Consider the following 17,113-nt stretch of genomic DNA (forward strand, 5'->3'; position numbering starts at 1 on the left):
TTCTTTCAATGGTAGATTCGTCATGGTACAGTACAATTTAAATGGTAATTTCGAGTAATTTATGTCATTGAATTGAAACTGCAAGTACATCCCACAAAAGAGCTTATCCTCTTCAATTTTCAGTCTTGATCTGACTGATTAGTGATTTGTCAAGAGTGCGAAAAGTGAGGTGACAAGAGAGCTACAGGTTTTTCAAGATTTAAGTGTTCTTGAATAGCAGGTTGTACAACATTGTGCTGTGACATAACCACTGGGCCTTGTGCCCCCTGTGACAGAGCCCCTGCATCAGCTGGTCTGACACGGCTGGGCTCGCAAGTCGCAAAGAACGTCTTGGTGCTCTTAATTATGATTGATGATTGTGATGTGAAAGGAGGGTACCTACATGGCAAAATACATTTGTATGTAATTTCTTGCCACAGTACCCACCTGCATGTACATTTTTGTTGTCTTTGTGTGAAAAATGAATATATTTTAAGGAAAATTAAGGCATTTCTGTTTGAAGCATGCAGAAATTCATGCGTGATGCTGTCCCGGCAACTCATGTGGAACAGAACAGGCTGCAGAGTGCCAGATCGTGCTTGAACAGAGAGAATCATCAGCTATCTACATATGCGCATGCTTTGAAGTTCCCTGCCTTTTCCCACATTCTACTTGCTAGTTGTGAAAAGGATCGGACAAGGCGAGGTACTCATGCTCATGGTGCCACCATGTGCAATTACTGACTGGTGAATTCGGTGGCTAAAATCCTTAACGCTCTATGGATAATTATTCTGCTCTTATGTTCAGTATGTTGATATCAGAAACTCACCAAGGTAACCTGCCCTGTGGCATTTCTTAGTTCAAAAATGTAAGCATTACACTCATCAGTCATGTAACTTGTATTTACATCCATGAACAAACAATGTGCAAAGGGGCTACCCAACAAGCATTACTGTCTACAGCGTAGCGCGTACCGCCTCCGCAAGGGGCGCGCCCCTCTACAATGGGCATGCGCGAACCCCTTCTCTGCAATGGGCGCGCCGGCGAACGTACGCGAGCGATCATGGGTCGCCACCACCAGCTGGCGACTGACGGCGCAAGGCCATAAAACTACGACGGCGGGCCCGGCAGCAGCGCGCGGTGTGGGGGGGGGGGGGCGTTGGACACGGGATGGACGCACAGTCGCGCACCACGACCGACGGCGACATCACCTGCTGCGTCTGGCTCGGCGAGCGCAGCTGGGAGCCGGCTGGAACAGACAGAGCGGAGTCAGCCGGCGGAGAGACCCGGGGGACGGGAGAGAGACACGGGCCAACAAACTGGGAGAGATTCGAACGCCCGCACGACAGCAAGGAGCAAACATGCCCGTTATATTCACGTGTCGATTGTCATGACGTCAGTCTTGAGCACAAGCTGACTTCATCCCTACATCCCGTTTTACTTATAATCATAATTGAGGTCCTGGATCGGTACACCGGCTCAGTCACCTGTTGACGGCGGCGCACAGCGTGACCTACCCGCCCTACAGCCGGCCCCAGCAGGGTGAGTAGTGAGTACCAATACCCGCCCCCATGCCAATGCCAAAATCACTAGCACTGAGAGTTTTATGGAAAAGCCCTCCTCAGTGGCCGGTATGAGCTGGCCGTGCGGCGGCCGCGACTGACCTGCGGCCGCTGAAGGTCTGGTGAGTCGGACGGGCACCTCCGGCACTGTCGGCAGGGCGGCCGATTTGAGCGCAGCGCTGTCCAGTCGGACTGACGGCAGCACAGAGACCAGCTGTCCGTGCAGGCAGTACCGGTGGCCCGAGTCGCTGCTGCTGCGGACCCGGCCCGGTACCGGCGCCGGGTGGTGGCCGGCCGCGGCCGGGAGCGGGTCCGCCGTCCGCTCCGCGTCCCCGGCCGCCCCGCCGCCGCTCTCTGGACCGGCCGGAACGGTGACGGTGACCGCGCTGATCTGAAGGCGCACCTCCAGACGCTCCAGGGCCGGCAGCCAGGCCAAAGTCGGAGCGGCGGGCGGCGCCGGCGGAGTGGGGGAGACGGCCGCCGCAGCGGAGGTGTTGGGTGACACTGCGGGTAGGTTCCTCTCCGTGGTGTGGCTCCGTGCCGATCGCGAGGTACCCGAGTGTCCTTGCGGCCGGGGCACATCCATGGCGGCGGCGGCGGCGGCTCGGGCGGCTGGGGTAGTGGCGGCGGCGCCGAGCCACTCAGCTGCTGGCCAGCTGAGTGGCCAGGGACAGCCAGAGCAGCAGTGCCGGCTGCCAGCAGAGCAGGGCCGGCTCGGAGACGACCACCAGCAGCGGGCAGCTGTCCGCGGCGGCGGCAGCTGTCGGCAGCTGCAGCAGCGCCCGTACCGCCCGCTCGCCGCCGCCGCCGGGAGCCGGCGCGTCGGCCGCCTGGGGCGCGGCCAGCACGGGCCGGCCGTCCAGCTGACAGCGCACCGGGCGGCGCCGGCCCAGCACCAGCCGGTCTGACACAGCCGCACGTCCAGGTCGCACAGGTCCGTCTCTAGTGGCAGGTCCAGCTGCGAGCCGGCCGGCTCAGCGCCGGCGGTCCCCCGGTCGTCGGCGCAGTGCAGCCAGTCGGCGTGGCACACCTGCTCTGTGAGCGGGTGCTGGGAGCCGGCCCACAGGGCCGGCGCCAGCAGCGCCTTCCAGTAGACCGAGGCTGAGGAGAGCGAGGCGACCTGGTGCTCCTGGGCGGGCTGGCCGTCGGCCGCGGTCGAGACCAGCACCGCCTGGTCAGCCGTCACCTGCGATAGGGCGCACGGGGAAAAGGGATACAGTCAGGAGCCGCGGCTGTAGTTATTCATTTCCAATCGACAATAGGGCATTGGGGCAGTGTTCCCGCCACTTCTAATGAGTAGTAATGTCGAGCCTACCACAGTGTACTTCACAACTAGAAAACGCACTCAACAATAATCACACAACAAAGGCACACTCTCAGGGCCATTCTAACAAAACACCCGCGGTTATAATTAGCATTACTCGGTATAATGACTGACCGTGCATCGTGTGTGGACGTGGCAGTTGTAGAGCAGCGCAGCGGTCGGCCGGCGCCGCTCAAGCTGGGAGACACACCGGCACAGCCGGGACGGGTACATGGGCTGCTGCTCGTTCCACTGGATCGTCTGACAGCGCAGCTGGAGACGCACCTCACCGGCCTGAGGACGGGGGAAGACTGGGTGATACAACCGGGACAGACAAATAACACAGCTGCTGTAGACGTATATACCTCCCCGGCCTGGTGACCGCGGGCGGGTAATACGACCTCATAGAACAGCGATCAGCCGGATCATCGGAGCAAAAAAAAAAGCACGCATCTCAGGAGCCCATCTCCTTGCAAGTCTGCGATCATATCTCAACGCCCAACTGCAGCAGCTCTTCAAACAATGCAGCTGATGCTGTCCTTTCGAACATCCCCGCTATGCATGGACCCACGCCGCCCAGCTCCCCGTTGGCGGCCACCACTGTCAGCCGCCGCCCCTTCCTCCGCTGCGCGGAGACCCACCTTTTCCAAGTCTCCATGGCCAGCCAACACGGTGACTCGCGGCTCCAGCACCGTCAGCTACAGGTCGCGAGCCGGGGTGTTGGCCTCCAGCGCCACCGCCTCTCCGTGCGGCACTGGGCCCGGGCGGGCCTCTCCGTCCGCTGCGGGAGAGGGCAGAGGGTAGAGGAGAAGGTCAGGGCGGGCCTCCCCGCCTGCAGCAGAACAGGGGGAAGGAGCGGTCAGGTGGGTCTCCCCGTCCGCTGCAGGAGAGGGCAGAGGGGCGTTAGTGGTAGTGGGCAGATGAAACGGAATGTTTATTTCAAAGATATACACTTTTTCACTAGTACGGCAACTATACTTCTCAGAGGTGAAAATCGCTGCTGGGACGCACTGCCGAAAAAGAAGGAACTTGCAAGTCACAAGCAGCGATGGGGACGACTCATGAAGAACAGTGCATCATGTTAAACAACTTCAAGCTAACTCTGAGCGCTACTCAGTACTCAGTTCACTACTCACCCTGCTGGGCCGGCTGTAGGGCGGGTAGGTCACGCTGTGCGCCGCCGTCATCAGGTGACTGAGCCGGCGTACCGATCCAGGACCAGGAGCCCAAGCAGGCCCTTGTCCAGTTTCTGCAGCAGCAGCGTGTGCCGTCACCGGCAGAGCTGTCGCTGCCAGACGACTGCCGTCAGCGCCCGGCGCACGCGCTATAAACACTGCGCCGCGGCGAGCGAGCACGGCGCGCTGCATCAGCTGGTAGCTGCTGAGCGCCGCCAACCCCAGCACAGCAGCTGGCGGAGCGCCGCGCTACACGACGACCTGTCGGGGCGCGCGGGCGGGTCAGAGGGTGGGGGAGGGGGGGGCAACAGGGTCAATCACATCACCTCTCTCTGCAATGGGCGCGCGCGTGCGCACCGGCGATGGGCGCGCGCCGGCCGCCGCTGCCGATGGACGCGCGCCCGCCGCCGGTGCCCGATGGGCACGCGCTGGCCGCCGGTGCCGATGTGCGCGCGCCCGCCGCCGGTGCCGATGGGATGGGCACGCACCGGCCGCCGGTGCCGATGGGCGCGCGCCCGCCGCCGGTGCCGATGGGATGGGCGCACGCTCGCCGCCGGTGCCGATGGGATGGTCGCGCGCCTGCCGCCGGTGCCGATGGGCGCGCGCCGGCGCCGGTGCCGATGGGATGGGCGCGCACCGGCCGCCGGTGCCGATGGACGCGCGCCCGCCGACGGTGCCCGATGGGCGCGCGCTGGCCGCCGGTGCCGATGGGACGGGCGCGCGCTCGCCGCCGGTGCCGATGGGATGGTCGCGCGCCGGCCGCCGGTGCCGATGGGATGGGCGCGCGCCGGCCGCCGGTGCCGATGGGATGGGCGCGCACCGGCCGCCGGTGCCGATGGGCGCGCGCCGGCCGCCTATCAAGTTTACCTGTCCAGATGTACAGAAAGAATGTTTAGTCTGTCAAATACATGTACAGCTGGTATACCTACCCTGTAGCTGCAACTGTTTTGACCATGTGGCCCAGCAAAGTTATCTGGCCTAGGTAATGATTGTGATTCAGGGATGAATCCCTGGGAAGAAAATATAGATGATGGTGCTTCAGGAGACTGGAGATTGTCGTGAAGAAGCATTCCTTAATTAGTGTTAGTCACCATCCAAGCCATATGACCAAAACACACCACATCAATATTATCCCAAAATTATATTTAAAAACTTTATGGTTGGTTACACACAAGTTTTTTAGGTGACCACACTCAAACACGAGACTACTAGGGTGCCAACGTCACTTGTCAGGCTCAATGCACCAGCTGCTGTTCATACAATTTGCAAGACTCCACATCAGCTATCAGGTTCTACATCACATCAAGTGTTCAATGTAACAATGTTCGTGCCACTTTTACAAGTTGTGCTAAAAACCAGTTCAATTACAAAGGAAATGCCAAACCCACCTTCCACGACTGCTATTGACGGTACGGCATGTGGTGACGTTCTAGCCCTTTCTCCAAGCAAAAGATCTTGAGGGTTGAAGTGGCAGCTACACACAAGTGCTTTGTCAACCTGCTTGTCCGCCAAGCCATCTTCTAGGACAGCCACCCAAGCAAGTCTCCTAAAAACAGCATGACTTTGTGATCAAAGGTCTGGGAAAATTGCAAGGCTTGCCATTCCAGTACAAGTAACAGATAACAAGTAACCACAGATAGTACATTGAGTACTTTAGTTATATGTGTAGATGAACTCCGAGTTGTAGGTTGTAGGTTGTAAGCTGAAGCATGTAGGTTGTAGGTTCGTGGGATGCTGTAGTTTAGTAGGTTATTAGGTAATAGGTAATATTAGGACTTAGGTCAAGTTCGCTTGTTTTTTTTCCTCGGACCACTCAGACTTCATCCACACAATTTACTCGTACGCCTTACTGTTTGATGTATGAGTAACACTTCAAACATTTGTGTGTTCAAACACTTCAAACCAAGGCCATCTATAGACTTCAAACACTTCAAACATTTGATCATTACATTTGTGCATGTTTGACATAAAAAATATATTAATACAATTTCGTAAAATATGCAACTGTTTTTCACTTAGTGCCTGCCCCGCAATCTCCAGCATTTCAAATTGGACTTACTTGACACGGTTTTTCGGAACATGGAAGAAGTTGAGATCGGGACAAATGACAATCAGCCTTTGTTTTTCCACAACCCTTCACACTACACCGCCGATTTCGCACTTGGCGGGATGGCGCCATTCCGTCCAACTCATACAGCCTCAGAAATTACAACAACACACTCAACTAACGGAATATCCGTCAAACAAATCTTATTTACGACGACACGAGCCAATGCTAACAACGCTTGCCAGTTGCGGAGTGGAGACGTCAGAGAGAAAAAAGTCTTTAGATTTCTCCAATTTCCCCACGTAACGTTGAACGGCCATTGCGGCCTTATCTGGTATGCGACGGCCTTATCTGGCATACAAAATATCTCTAGAAGTCTCTAGCTAGTGTTAAGCCTATGGACTTATAGGGAAATGTATCCGAGTACTTGGTACTGCCTCCTCCAGGTACTGGCTGGCAGACGGATCAACTTTGGAGGCCCACCATTTGGAAATTAGGCAATTTTGAGACGAATGACTTCGGATCGGGGCCTCAGCCACCTTCATCTACACGTTTCACTGAGTAACTCCGAAATTTCGGAAAAAACCCTGATAATACCTTTAACGTGGCAAATAAACTTTATTTGGCAGCACAGATTATTAGCCTAATAGTTTGAGCTTAGCTTGGAAACGCCAATGAACAAATCTTGGCATGAGTTTATAGTAGTTTCCGTAACCGTTCCATCCGAGGCTTTGTATGTAAGAACGTTAAATCAAATCCCAAATCAATTTAGCTTCACCATCAAATTATTCAATCAAGCAGGCATGAAAATATAAATAAACTGACCAATAAGGAGTATAGCAATCAAGGCTGCGGAGTCGGAGTCGGAGTCGGAGTCGGAGTCGGTCGGAGTCGACAGTTGTGACCGGAGTCGGAGTCGGAGTCGGAGTCGATTTTAGAAACCCGAGCCGGAGTCGGAGTCGGAGTCACCGAAAATCTGTCGACTCCGCAGCCCTGCTAGGTCTGCGGAGTCGGAGTCGAGAGTTGGAGTCGGTCGGAGTCGACAATTCTGCCCGGAGTCGGAGTCGGAGTCAGAGCTGGTTTTTGAAAGCCGGAGTCGGAGTCGGAGTCGGAGTCGCCAAAAATCCATCGACTCCGCAGCCCTGATAGCAATAAATAAACATAAAATAGATAAACATCAAAACGATGCTTATTTTTGACAGAAAATGGCTCAATCGCACCAATACTTCAGAAGCGATCACGCATCAGAACCATGCATCCTGAAACAATCTTGCCTGAAACTGTTGATTCACAAATCAATCGAGATGTTTACCGAAGCCGGACCAAAGGAAAATGCAGGTAAATGCGTAGTGTTGCTTTCCTTGGCTACTAACTCTGGTTGCTTTCTTGGCTACTTTCTCTTGATATTGAAATTGACAGCAGCAGTATGAACAGCGCCAAAACTTATTTTGCAACAGCTGCGCCACCAATGTATTGACGGAAATAATTGGGTACAAGGCCATATTGGGTAGGTGTAGGCGGTGAAGGTGGGTACTGGGTAGGTAGGTATCAGGGTATATTGAGTGAGTATATTGGGTAGGTATCACGTTATCTGTAAGAATCTTGGGTATCACTGAACAGCAATTATCAGATATCCTGCAATTAGCGAGTTTTCTTACTGGGTGTCTTGGCGAAAACGTCAAGTTGACATTTGGAGGTCACCGAGGTCACTACGGTATATAGGGCCTTGGTCACTACACGGCAGCTGCGTCACCAAGGTTTCAGAACTTCTAGGACATTTTTCCAGGGCGTCGCCACAGACAGCTTCGCTTGAGTCTGGTCGCCAATATCGACATAACCCCAAGTCTGCGTTCCTCGTTGGATTTCGGCCACTTAATTTTACAAACGAGGGATAATAATTAATATTTATTTGAGAAAAAACGAAGGTACTTTCAGAATGCATTAACCCTCGCATGTGTGCGGCGTTTGCCAGCTTCTAATGTGTAGGGGGGGGGGGTCGGTTGGACCCCCCCCTTGCCGTTTGGCCCCTGATCGAGCTAGAGCTTCGCGGAAAAAACGAGCGTGTTGCCCGTGACGAGAGGAAGCCGATGATACCCAATTTTAAGGTCCTAGGTCATTGGTTGACCTTCTAGGTCAGGTCAATGACCCAAAGTCGGGAAAATCGGGACCTGTTAGAAAGTCGTAAAGTGTGGCTGCTAAGGGGTTTTCGGGGTGCTGATCACGAATATCGTGTTAGTTTTGATCACAGATGATGTCTTTAAGGATTTAGACCAGGTCGGGTCAGGTCAGGTCAGGTCAACCAGTAGGTGTGACGGGTATTCTTAGTACAGTAGGTCTACTAAAAAAGTCCCCCGCTCCAGAGGCGGCAGAGGCGGCCGGCCGGCCGAACCCCCGGATTCCAGCCCCGACTCTATTGCGCAGGCCGCGGCAGCGACACGGGTCAGGTCGCGGCGCCCGGCGAGGGGTCAGTTGGCGGCGGCCGGCCGTGGAGTGAGGACGCCGTGTGTGGGGCGCAGAGATGCCGCAGTGCAGAGGAGGGGAAGATAATGACTCTGCACGATGTCGGAAATGATGCCTTTGTGATCTAAATTAAACACCTGCAGTGCATATCCTCCCCTGCCCCATTCCTATTTTATCATAATCCTTCAATAATCTGTAATGGCCATTCAGCGCAAGCAAGCAAACAAAACAACCCGTTTAGCGGCGACATCATCTCGGATAAAAAAGCGACAGTGATGATTAAAATAGACTTAGCGCGAGGGCAAATCGAGGGGTATAACTATATGTATCACATACCGAGTATTTTATTCCCATCTAGCGAATTAAGATTGGGGATCTTGTCCAACAAGTCAGCAGCCGTTCTAGACACAGAATAATGCTTTGCTTTTGGTCACATCATTATCTGCAATAATTCGAAGCGAGGTTTAACCCTCGCCGGCCGAGAAGAAGGGGTGGATGCCGCCACCATGCATTTTTTGCGGTAGCTCAAAGCACACTGAGGCTGACATTTCACATGCCTTACATTTCATTCAAGCCGGATCACTTGACATCAACCACGTTTTCAGGTCAGGTCACTTAACTATGACGTCTTAGGTAAACCTCTGCACGGTTGTCGGTTATAAAATGATGCAATCCGCAATGCATTTAGTGTCGTATAAGCATAATGAGGAATTATGGAAACTGTTTGGCGTCGGAAATGATCTGAAACTAAATATAAATATATATTTATACCTCAAGCACATGAAATCGTGACTTCATACATTCTTGGCAAGGTCTAATGCACGTCTAATGCTTCACTTTTGCATTGTTCACCTTGCGTGACGTCATTTATGACGTCACTACGGTCATAGGAGTGTTTCGTCAATAACTCCCGATCAAAATGAGCTAGCCAGTCGGGACAGCCATCAATGGACTTTGCAAGACTTGCCGAATCAAATGTTATGCAACATGTCCTCCTTTCAACAGCTTCGTGACCTGCGTTGCCCTAACATGACATTGACCTGAGGTAAACATCCTAAATTGCTTCACCTAAACAAAGAAGCATATAAATCGACGCGTCTGAGAACAGAAAACACGATTGTATCGAAATGACGAAAATGCGTTTAGTTATATACCAAGAACCGATCAAATGCCTTGGGGCCCTTGACCTGCCCTAAGAGGTCACTGATATTTTAAAATGGGATGCCAGTCGCTGCGTCATGTAACGACGCAAGCGCTCGTCTTTTTTTTCGCGAGGCTCTAGCAGCTAGCTCAATTATAGGAGCTAAACATGGGATCGAGGAATCGCTCCCCTCTCACTCAATATTTGGCCGGGATAGTGTTTGCAATTTTTGTTAAAATCTAGCATTTTAAGATTTCAAATGACCCATTTTTTCCGCCCAAGTCTTTCAATTCAAGGTCATAACATCAGGTTACGTCAAGTGAACTTACCTCAAGGAAAGTTCCTGTGCTCATCATATCTAAATACACCGACTAACCGATCGCTTCAGAATAGAGATGCCCTTTTTGAACCCGCGAACCCGCTTTCTGCGGGTTTTCAAAACCCGCAGGGTTTTTGGCGGGTTCGAGAAGCAAAACTTGTCGTGTGGCGGGTATTTGGCGGTCAGACTTAAGAACCTATAATTTTTTATTTTTTTTAGATGCAAAACACAATGCCAAGTGCATTTGCTCAGGTTAACAATACAATATTCATCAAAACAACTTTTAAAACAGAACCAAATATAAAAATATACCAAGGAAGCACATTTCAAATGCAAAACTGAAAACAACCAGCAATAGCATCCACAGTCTGGCAATGACCAAACCAGGGTACGAGCAATAAACTACTAATAAGCATAAATAAATGCTGATGAAAGCATTCCATAAAACATAAAAGACCCTGAAAGCAAACTTATAGGAAGCTGAACTGAAGTCTATGTGCACTGTGCAGTGTGCACTAGATATACATTATGGATTTGGAAGAACCCAGACTTAAATGAGATGTTGAAAATCAGAGCAAATGCCACATGTTACTTTATTTGCGTCTGGTCGGCATAAAAAAAGAGCTATCAGCTAAACAAAATTTGATGCAAATTCATTGATTACCTATCCTACTCTATGTTCTGTTCCACCCTATATTACGAAAATAACACACCAATTACCCTTACAAAAAATCAAAATATGGACTGGCCGGCCCAAACATAACGCAATACAATACTGGCGCACTTCCGACATTCTGACAAGGATTGGCATTTGACTGCGTCAATTTTGGTCTCTGAGGCGAAGGAAAGCTGTCATTGATGACGCAATAATTTTCAATCAGTTTTTCTGTCTTGGTTTTTGAATGCCTCAAAATAGCAGTTATACATGTTACAAAACCACGTAGCTGGTCGCATTTATTTCTTTTGTCTGTTTACGTCCTTATCATTTGTATGCCGACAGATGACCAGCCGGAGAGCATTACCAAGACCATCTATAAAATCATTACATTTAATTTAGCATTTACTGTCTCTTTATTTCTTAACCGGTGATTAACCTCTGAATTGTAAAACTTTAGCTGTTGTGTAAAATAATTTAATCAGAATGGCACATGAATATGCATTATACAACAGTGTTTTCGCAACAAGTTCGACTAACTACGGCCGCAATAATTTAGTCGCTGTAACATTCCTCGCAATCAGCTGTTGGTGACGCTTCTGACGCATGTTTCCAGAAATGCGTGGTTCATTGGTGGTTAGTTGCAAGGCCATATATGTTATTATAGTTGGTTTTTGCTGGGATTTTGCAAGATTTGTTTTATGTGTACATCGACTGGATGTGTAGATCGACTGGATACTCATTATTCACTGTGTCACTATTTATTTTTAACTGGAAATCGCATATCTTTTTATATCAACATTCATTTTGATAACAATATCATTCCAGAGTGAGAGGCCTAACATTGAGAGGGAGCCAGAGTGAAATTTTGATCCTCAGCCAATGCTGAAGGGTAAGGTGAGAGAAAGATTTTACTGAACTCTTCAGAAAGGAATTTCAAATGTATTGATGCATTATTCATTTTCCACTATCCAGTGTGCACTTCCTGAGGACTTAGCATAGCAATTTCAAGTCCTTACTATTTGTTTGGCTGTCTTTTTCTGCACAGCAATGAAGCAAGTAAGGTTTATATAGCTCTAGCATTGACTCAGCTGTATTTTTTTCTTGCAAAAGTATGTTTTTAAGATTGCGGGTTTTTTGCGGGTTCGGCTCAGCCAAAATCAGCTTGCGGGTAGTTGTGGTTGGGCAAGGGGTAGCTGCGGGGCGGGGCGGGTAATGAAATTGCAAATTTGGGGCATCTCTACTTCAGAACTTTCAGCGATTCTAATGGGCAACATTATATGTATTTGAAACGTTTACTTTGCAAGTTTGACATTGTTGACAGAGAGGCCGGGCAATTTTGAGATCGCTCAAGTTAAGTCAATGGGAGAAAATTGAACTGCGCTTTTTTGGACGGAACGCATAATAAACACTCTGAAAACATGTGGTGCTTGATGAGATACAATACTGAATGAGAAAATTGTTTGTTTTGTTGAGGGCCATCTTTTTCGGTCTGAAAAGGCCCTTGCAGAGCTATGACATAACTAGGCTGTGGTGTAGTATAAATTGGGTTGTGCGAGCCAGCGACAGTGATCTGCGGAAGCGAGACTGTTCCCGTGGGACGACTGCCCTGTCAGGACGGTCCAGCCGTCTTCCAAACGGTCACCCGAAGAGGATTATGTGTCCTGGAATGGATCCGACCTCAACTACAGGTTGGCTGGTGGGGTGACCTCCAGTCCAGAGAGGGAAGCATGAAGACATAGGGGCGATGCTGATTGGTTTTTCCTGAGGATAGTGAGGACGGAAGGATTCTAGCATCCTTGAACCTTCCTTATACTGAATGTAGGTATCTCAGGCTGATAAATCTCCTGAGCGTTTTTTTTTTCTCGACATCGTCAAGGTGTCATTAACAAAAATATGAAATGCGGGAGGATAAATTAAATATAGAAATTGTGACCAACAGAACATTATCAGTTGCGTTCAACATACTCGCAAGCATGTTCACACACCCAGCTTACATATAAGCCATGTAATAATTATTTTTGATAGACATGCTTAATGTTGCCGAAGCGTCATTATTCTTTTCCTCAGGTTATTAAATCTCTAAAAAGTTAATTGTTTTTCAAAACGGGCTCCGCTGAGGAAAACTAAATATTATATAATATTATACAATATTTAGTTTTCCTCAGCGAAGCCCGTTTTGAAAACAATTAACTTTTTAGAGAGACATGCTAGACTTATGAAATCATCTGAAGTGTTTGTAAAGTTCCACGATACGGATCTAATATCCTGCTATGCATTATGACCATTTCTGGTCAGGTCATGTCTTTGAACATATAGGCCAAATTTTTCAAATGACCTTTAAAGATCAACTTTTGATTCATTCGAAGCGTTTTGATAAGAGAAACACGAGGCTGGTAAAATTAAAGGGACCCTCCCACCTTAACATTAGATTTGAGTTGAGATAGCCAAAATGGGGTCCCTGGCTCACAATTACCGGTTTCGGCACTCACAACATCGAGAAATGCCTTAAATCGGAAATATTGAATTTCAAAATTGCAGCATTTTGATTCAGAGGGGCTAATGCTTAGGAATACCCCTCTGAATGTGTGACGTCAGCGCAAATATCTAACGATTTTAAAATGTTTGACTAAAACGTTTTGTAGCACGCGGTGGTATATGCTATTTGCGCGCAACATCTGCCGCAAACGCCGCACTTCTAAAATAAAGTCGCTAGAAACAGCGGAGATCCCAAAAAAGTAAACAAAAGTAAAAGTCTAATATCTTGAAAACCGGTGAATATTTTTCGGTGAAATTTGGTAGATATTCGTTTTCGCTCTTTCTGAACCGAGCGACATCACTTTCATGCCAATTCATAAACTTTTTTGAAGGTGGGAGGGTCCCTTTAATTTCATGCAAGTCTTAAGCTAAAAACTTTTAAGTGTTTGTGGAAAAGCAATTGCTTTTTCTCATAATACCGATGGTGGCAGTTGTTGTTATTTACATGCTTAGCCGTTGACCCTCCTTAAATCTGACAATATTATTCAGATTTCAGACATAGCGGTAAACGAGCTGATTGCTGTGTTTGGTTAGGCTCTTTCGGTCGATTTCAGAGTGGGAAGGATGATAGGAATTAGGGGGAGACAGGGGGCCTGGGCGGGAGTCCTGGACCTCATGCTCCGCTGGGGCCAAACCCATCACGTGGGTTGGATTACCCTAACATGGATAGCCCTGGGCGGTGTTTCACGGCCCCGCGCGGCAGCACGCTGCGCTGCTGCATTGTTGCGGCGGTTGATATGAATTCGGCTCCACGCTAGCGTTGCGAACCATAGGCGCGGAAGCCGGGGGGGGGGGGGGGCAGTGGGGGCAGCTTGCCCCCCCCCCCCCCCCAACTCTGGGGCCGTCGGGGCGGTGCCCCCACAGCTTTGAGACGGAATACCACACTTTTTTGCAAATGTTTTCTTTTTTGTTGAAAAAGCCGAGGGATGAAAAATAAGTAGGTAGCCTAAAACCGGTGAGAAAACTAGATTTGAGGGGACCCCAGGTTGATCTCTATTATGGTATGCCCCCAGTCGGAAAGTAGTTCCCGCGCCCCTGTTGCGAGCTTCCGAGTCTGTTGATGTTTCCATGGAAATTGGAAACCCAATGCACCAATGCGCGCAACGCACCCTGTCTAAGCAAAATTTTACCATCGATGACCACTAGTGACATGACCTCTGGTTATGACCCGATCCAAAATTGGCTGAAGTATTTTTTTCTTCTTCTTTTTTCTACTTTTGACGCTACTTCGAATGTCACTTAAATGCCCAAAGCTGAGTTATAAGAATGATGCTCAATCCCCATTTCTCCTCCAACAGGGCGTGAGAGTCCAGGCATTCCTGTGGGGCACGGGCTAACAATGACTATCTCATAATCATTGTGGCCATGAACATCTACTGCCATTCTTTAACACCGGTTTCGCTGCGCTGAGCGGTGGCCGTCCCGTTTGTTGGATTCTACAGCTGGCTGGTGGAAAGCGTTACCGGCCGCCCGTCCACCGCCCGCGGGCCGGACCGAGCGGTCCCGCTGACCCTACCTGACCTGAGCCCGGCGCGATAGGGGAAGTTGGGGCAATGCCGGAGTTGGGGCAAAGCCGAAATTCGAGATATTTCGAAAACCGTAAGACATGGATGCCACCTGTCAGTGATGCTCTGAAGCTTAAGTGACTACAATTATCGCATGTTTGTTACGAGTCGTCATTCGGAATACTTCGGCTGTGAGGGCGCCAAGAGCGTTTTCAAGGTACGCGTTCCTTGTACTACATGCGCCTTTGAAGCTGCATTTCTTACTCATTATGCTACCGTTTGTCTGGCCAATTCAGTCAAGTAATCTTCAGCATGTCTTTGCATAAGTGTGCTGCCTATTTGAAATTTATACGGCACGTTGAAAAGTTATGGGCCTGCAAATGAAAGTATGGCTGGCTGGGGTAATGCCGAAAACGTGCAATTACGCACGTTAAAGCACGCTACGTGGACTTTACTGCTGTAGAATAGCAACGCGAATTTTTAGTCACACAAATTACACTTTCAACCGACACAACGGCCTGTTACCTATAAGGAATTATTTACCTGGCATTTTCTTATTATATCACACAATTATAACTTCCAGTGTGCACCAAGCGTCCTCAAGCTCTTAAAACGCGTGTCAGCTTTGATAAATTCTGGATAAAGTTTGAGATAAAGTGGCAAAACATCAATGTCGGCATTCCCCGTAGATCATTTCTCCCATTTTCGGCTTTCCCCGCAGTCCGGGGCAACGCCGAAAAAGTCACTTCTTTGATATTTTTAGTTTGTGCGCTTAACGGTATGCGAATTCATCAAATGCGCCTGGTATGTTTGAAAGGCAAAAGACTGGCCTCTCGAATGACGCCAACAAGAATAGCTTATGTTGTCTACCTTGCGTGCTACGGGCGTCAGAAAAAAAGTATTCGGCGTTCCCCCAACTTCCCCTATGGGACAGGCAGACGGGGGTTCGGCTCAGCGAAGGCAGCGCCCACTGGTGCTGGGGACTTTTTTAATAGACCTACTGTACGTGTCAACCGCCTCTGACAGCTTCGTAACATGTTACAAAGGCACCAAAACTACTTCGTAAATGTTCAAATAGTTGCTAAATTCGAATTCAGCTCCAAAAACTAGCCTAGAAACATGTACAGCTCGAAAAAGTGAACCGAGGTCACCCAAGGTCACCAAAGGTCAATGACCTGACCTGACCTTCAGGTGACCTTGACACCCACCCTAATGCATGGAAGCAACATCAAATCACATGTTTGAATGTTTGAAACCACGAAAAGCTTGCAAACGCGCGGCTAATGCGAGCCGACATACGCAGAATCGCGATTCCGGCCAAACATGGTCTCGGAAAAGAGGTCACACACAGGTCAAAGGTCATTTGGGTCAGGGTCATGAAATTTTCAGGGTAGGTGTAAAATTGATCAATGTGAGGGTACTGAAAGTTTCGTCGCGATCGGCCGCTTTTTACGCGACTTATTCGCGAAAAACCATGAGGGGGGTCCATCCGACCCCCCCCCCCCTACACATGCGAGGGTTAAGGTATCGCATAATCGGCTACAATGCTCATCCTTGAGCTGGTCTGCTTGCAGCTCCTCGGCTCTCAGTGGTTTGATTCCCATCTCAATGACGGTACAAACCGGCCGAGTGCCCGAGGCGAGGTCGATGTCCGCGGTCACTTTTTGGCTTTGCCCTTCTTTCATTGCCTTCCAAGACAAACGGCTCAGTCCATCCACGGACCACGTGTGGTATTTCGGGCCCTGGGCGATGCCGCACCTCGAACTCGGAATCGAGTAGCCTCAATGCATCCCTCGACCCTCGAGAAGTCGTGAGGAGCCCTTGGGTTCCGTTGTGGCCTAGTTAGAGCAGGTATCTGAGAGCGCTGTTGTCTGTGGTCAGTAATCAGTATGAAATTCCGACCGTAGAGGTAGTAAAAGAACTTCTCAAAAACAGCAAAGACGACCGTCAGGCCCTCTTTTACCAGTACGGGCTGCGGCAGCTCAGACGGCGTCAACACCCTGACCCGGCTAGCGTAAGCTATCGGCATGGGCGTCACCACCACTAGGGACACTAGGGACATTGTCCCTAGAAGTTTTGGAAGCATCAAAAACTGCTAGGGATTGTCCCCTAGAACTATTTTGAGCTCCCTTTATTGGGGACTGACACAAAGAACCCGGGACACGATATCCGCCTATCGTGTCAACTGTCACGGGTTCTTTGTGTGTCCCCAGTAAAGGGAGCTCCAAATCACGATGTCGATATCGTGTCACGATATCGTGTCCCGAGTTCTTTGTGTGTCCCCAGTAAAGGGAGCTCCAAATCACGATATCGATATCGTGTCCCGAGTTCTTTGTGCGTCCCCAGTAAAGGGAGCTCCAAATCACGATATCGATATCGTATCCCGGGTTCTTTGTGTGTCCCCAGTAAAGGGAGCTCCAAATACTTCT

General features: G+C 49.9%; 1 protein-coding gene across 3 annotated transcripts; it reads right to left on the reverse strand.

Moving 5' to 3' along the window:
• Nucleotides 1-862: 862 nt before the first annotated feature.
• On the reverse strand, nt 863-10,010 carry LOC122388461. 3 transcript variants are annotated; one of them, XM_043379569.1, is made up of 8 exons: nt 6,079-6,552; nt 5,408-5,565; nt 4,840-4,886; nt 3,981-4,280; nt 3,486-3,625; nt 2,980-3,138; nt 1,644-2,727; nt 863-1,228 (listed from the first exon to the last, which is right to left on the reverse strand). In XM_043379569.1, exons 6-8 carry the CDS (start codon nt 3,076-3,078, stop codon nt 1,041-1,043), a joined length of 1,371 nt encoding a protein of 456 aa, XP_043235504.1. In that variant the 5' UTR covers nt 3,079-3,138; nt 3,486-3,625; nt 3,981-4,280; nt 4,840-4,886; nt 5,408-5,565; nt 6,079-6,552; the 3' UTR covers nt 863-1,040. The 3 variants fall into 3 exon arrangements, with proteins under 3 accessions (XP_043235504.1, XP_043235505.1, XP_043235502.1); XM_043379570.1 differs by lacking the exons at nt 4,840-4,886; nt 6,079-6,552 and adding an exon at nt 9,997-10,010; XM_043379567.1 differs by lacking the exon at nt 4,840-4,886.
• Nucleotides 10,011-17,113: the final 7,103 nt, after the last annotated feature.

This window comes from Amphibalanus amphitrite, unplaced genomic scaffold, assembly GCF_019059575.1.
Source record: "Amphibalanus amphitrite isolate SeventyFive unplaced genomic scaffold, NRLGWU_Aamphi_draft 000323F_arrow, whole genome shotgun sequence".
NCBI lineage: Eukaryota > Metazoa > Arthropoda > Thecostraca > Balanomorpha > Balanidae > Amphibalanus > Amphibalanus amphitrite.

What these genes read in the sequence shown, in the direction of transcription:
- LOC122388461 (XM_043379570.1), bottom strand. Translation starts at nt 3,078, where the DNA reads ATGTACCCGTCCCGGCTGTGCCGGTGTGTCTCCCAGCTTGAGCGGCGC. An exon ending in ACGTCCACACACGATGCACG is followed by an intron (nt 2,728 to 2,979) that starts GTCAGTCATTAT and finishes GCCCTATCGCAG; the next exon opens with GTGACGGCTGACCAGGCGGT. An exon ending in CAGACCTTCAGCGGCCGCAG is followed by an intron (nt 1,229 to 1,643) that starts GTCAGTCGCGGC and finishes TGTCTGTTCCAG; the next exon opens with CCGGCTCCCAGCTGCGCTCG.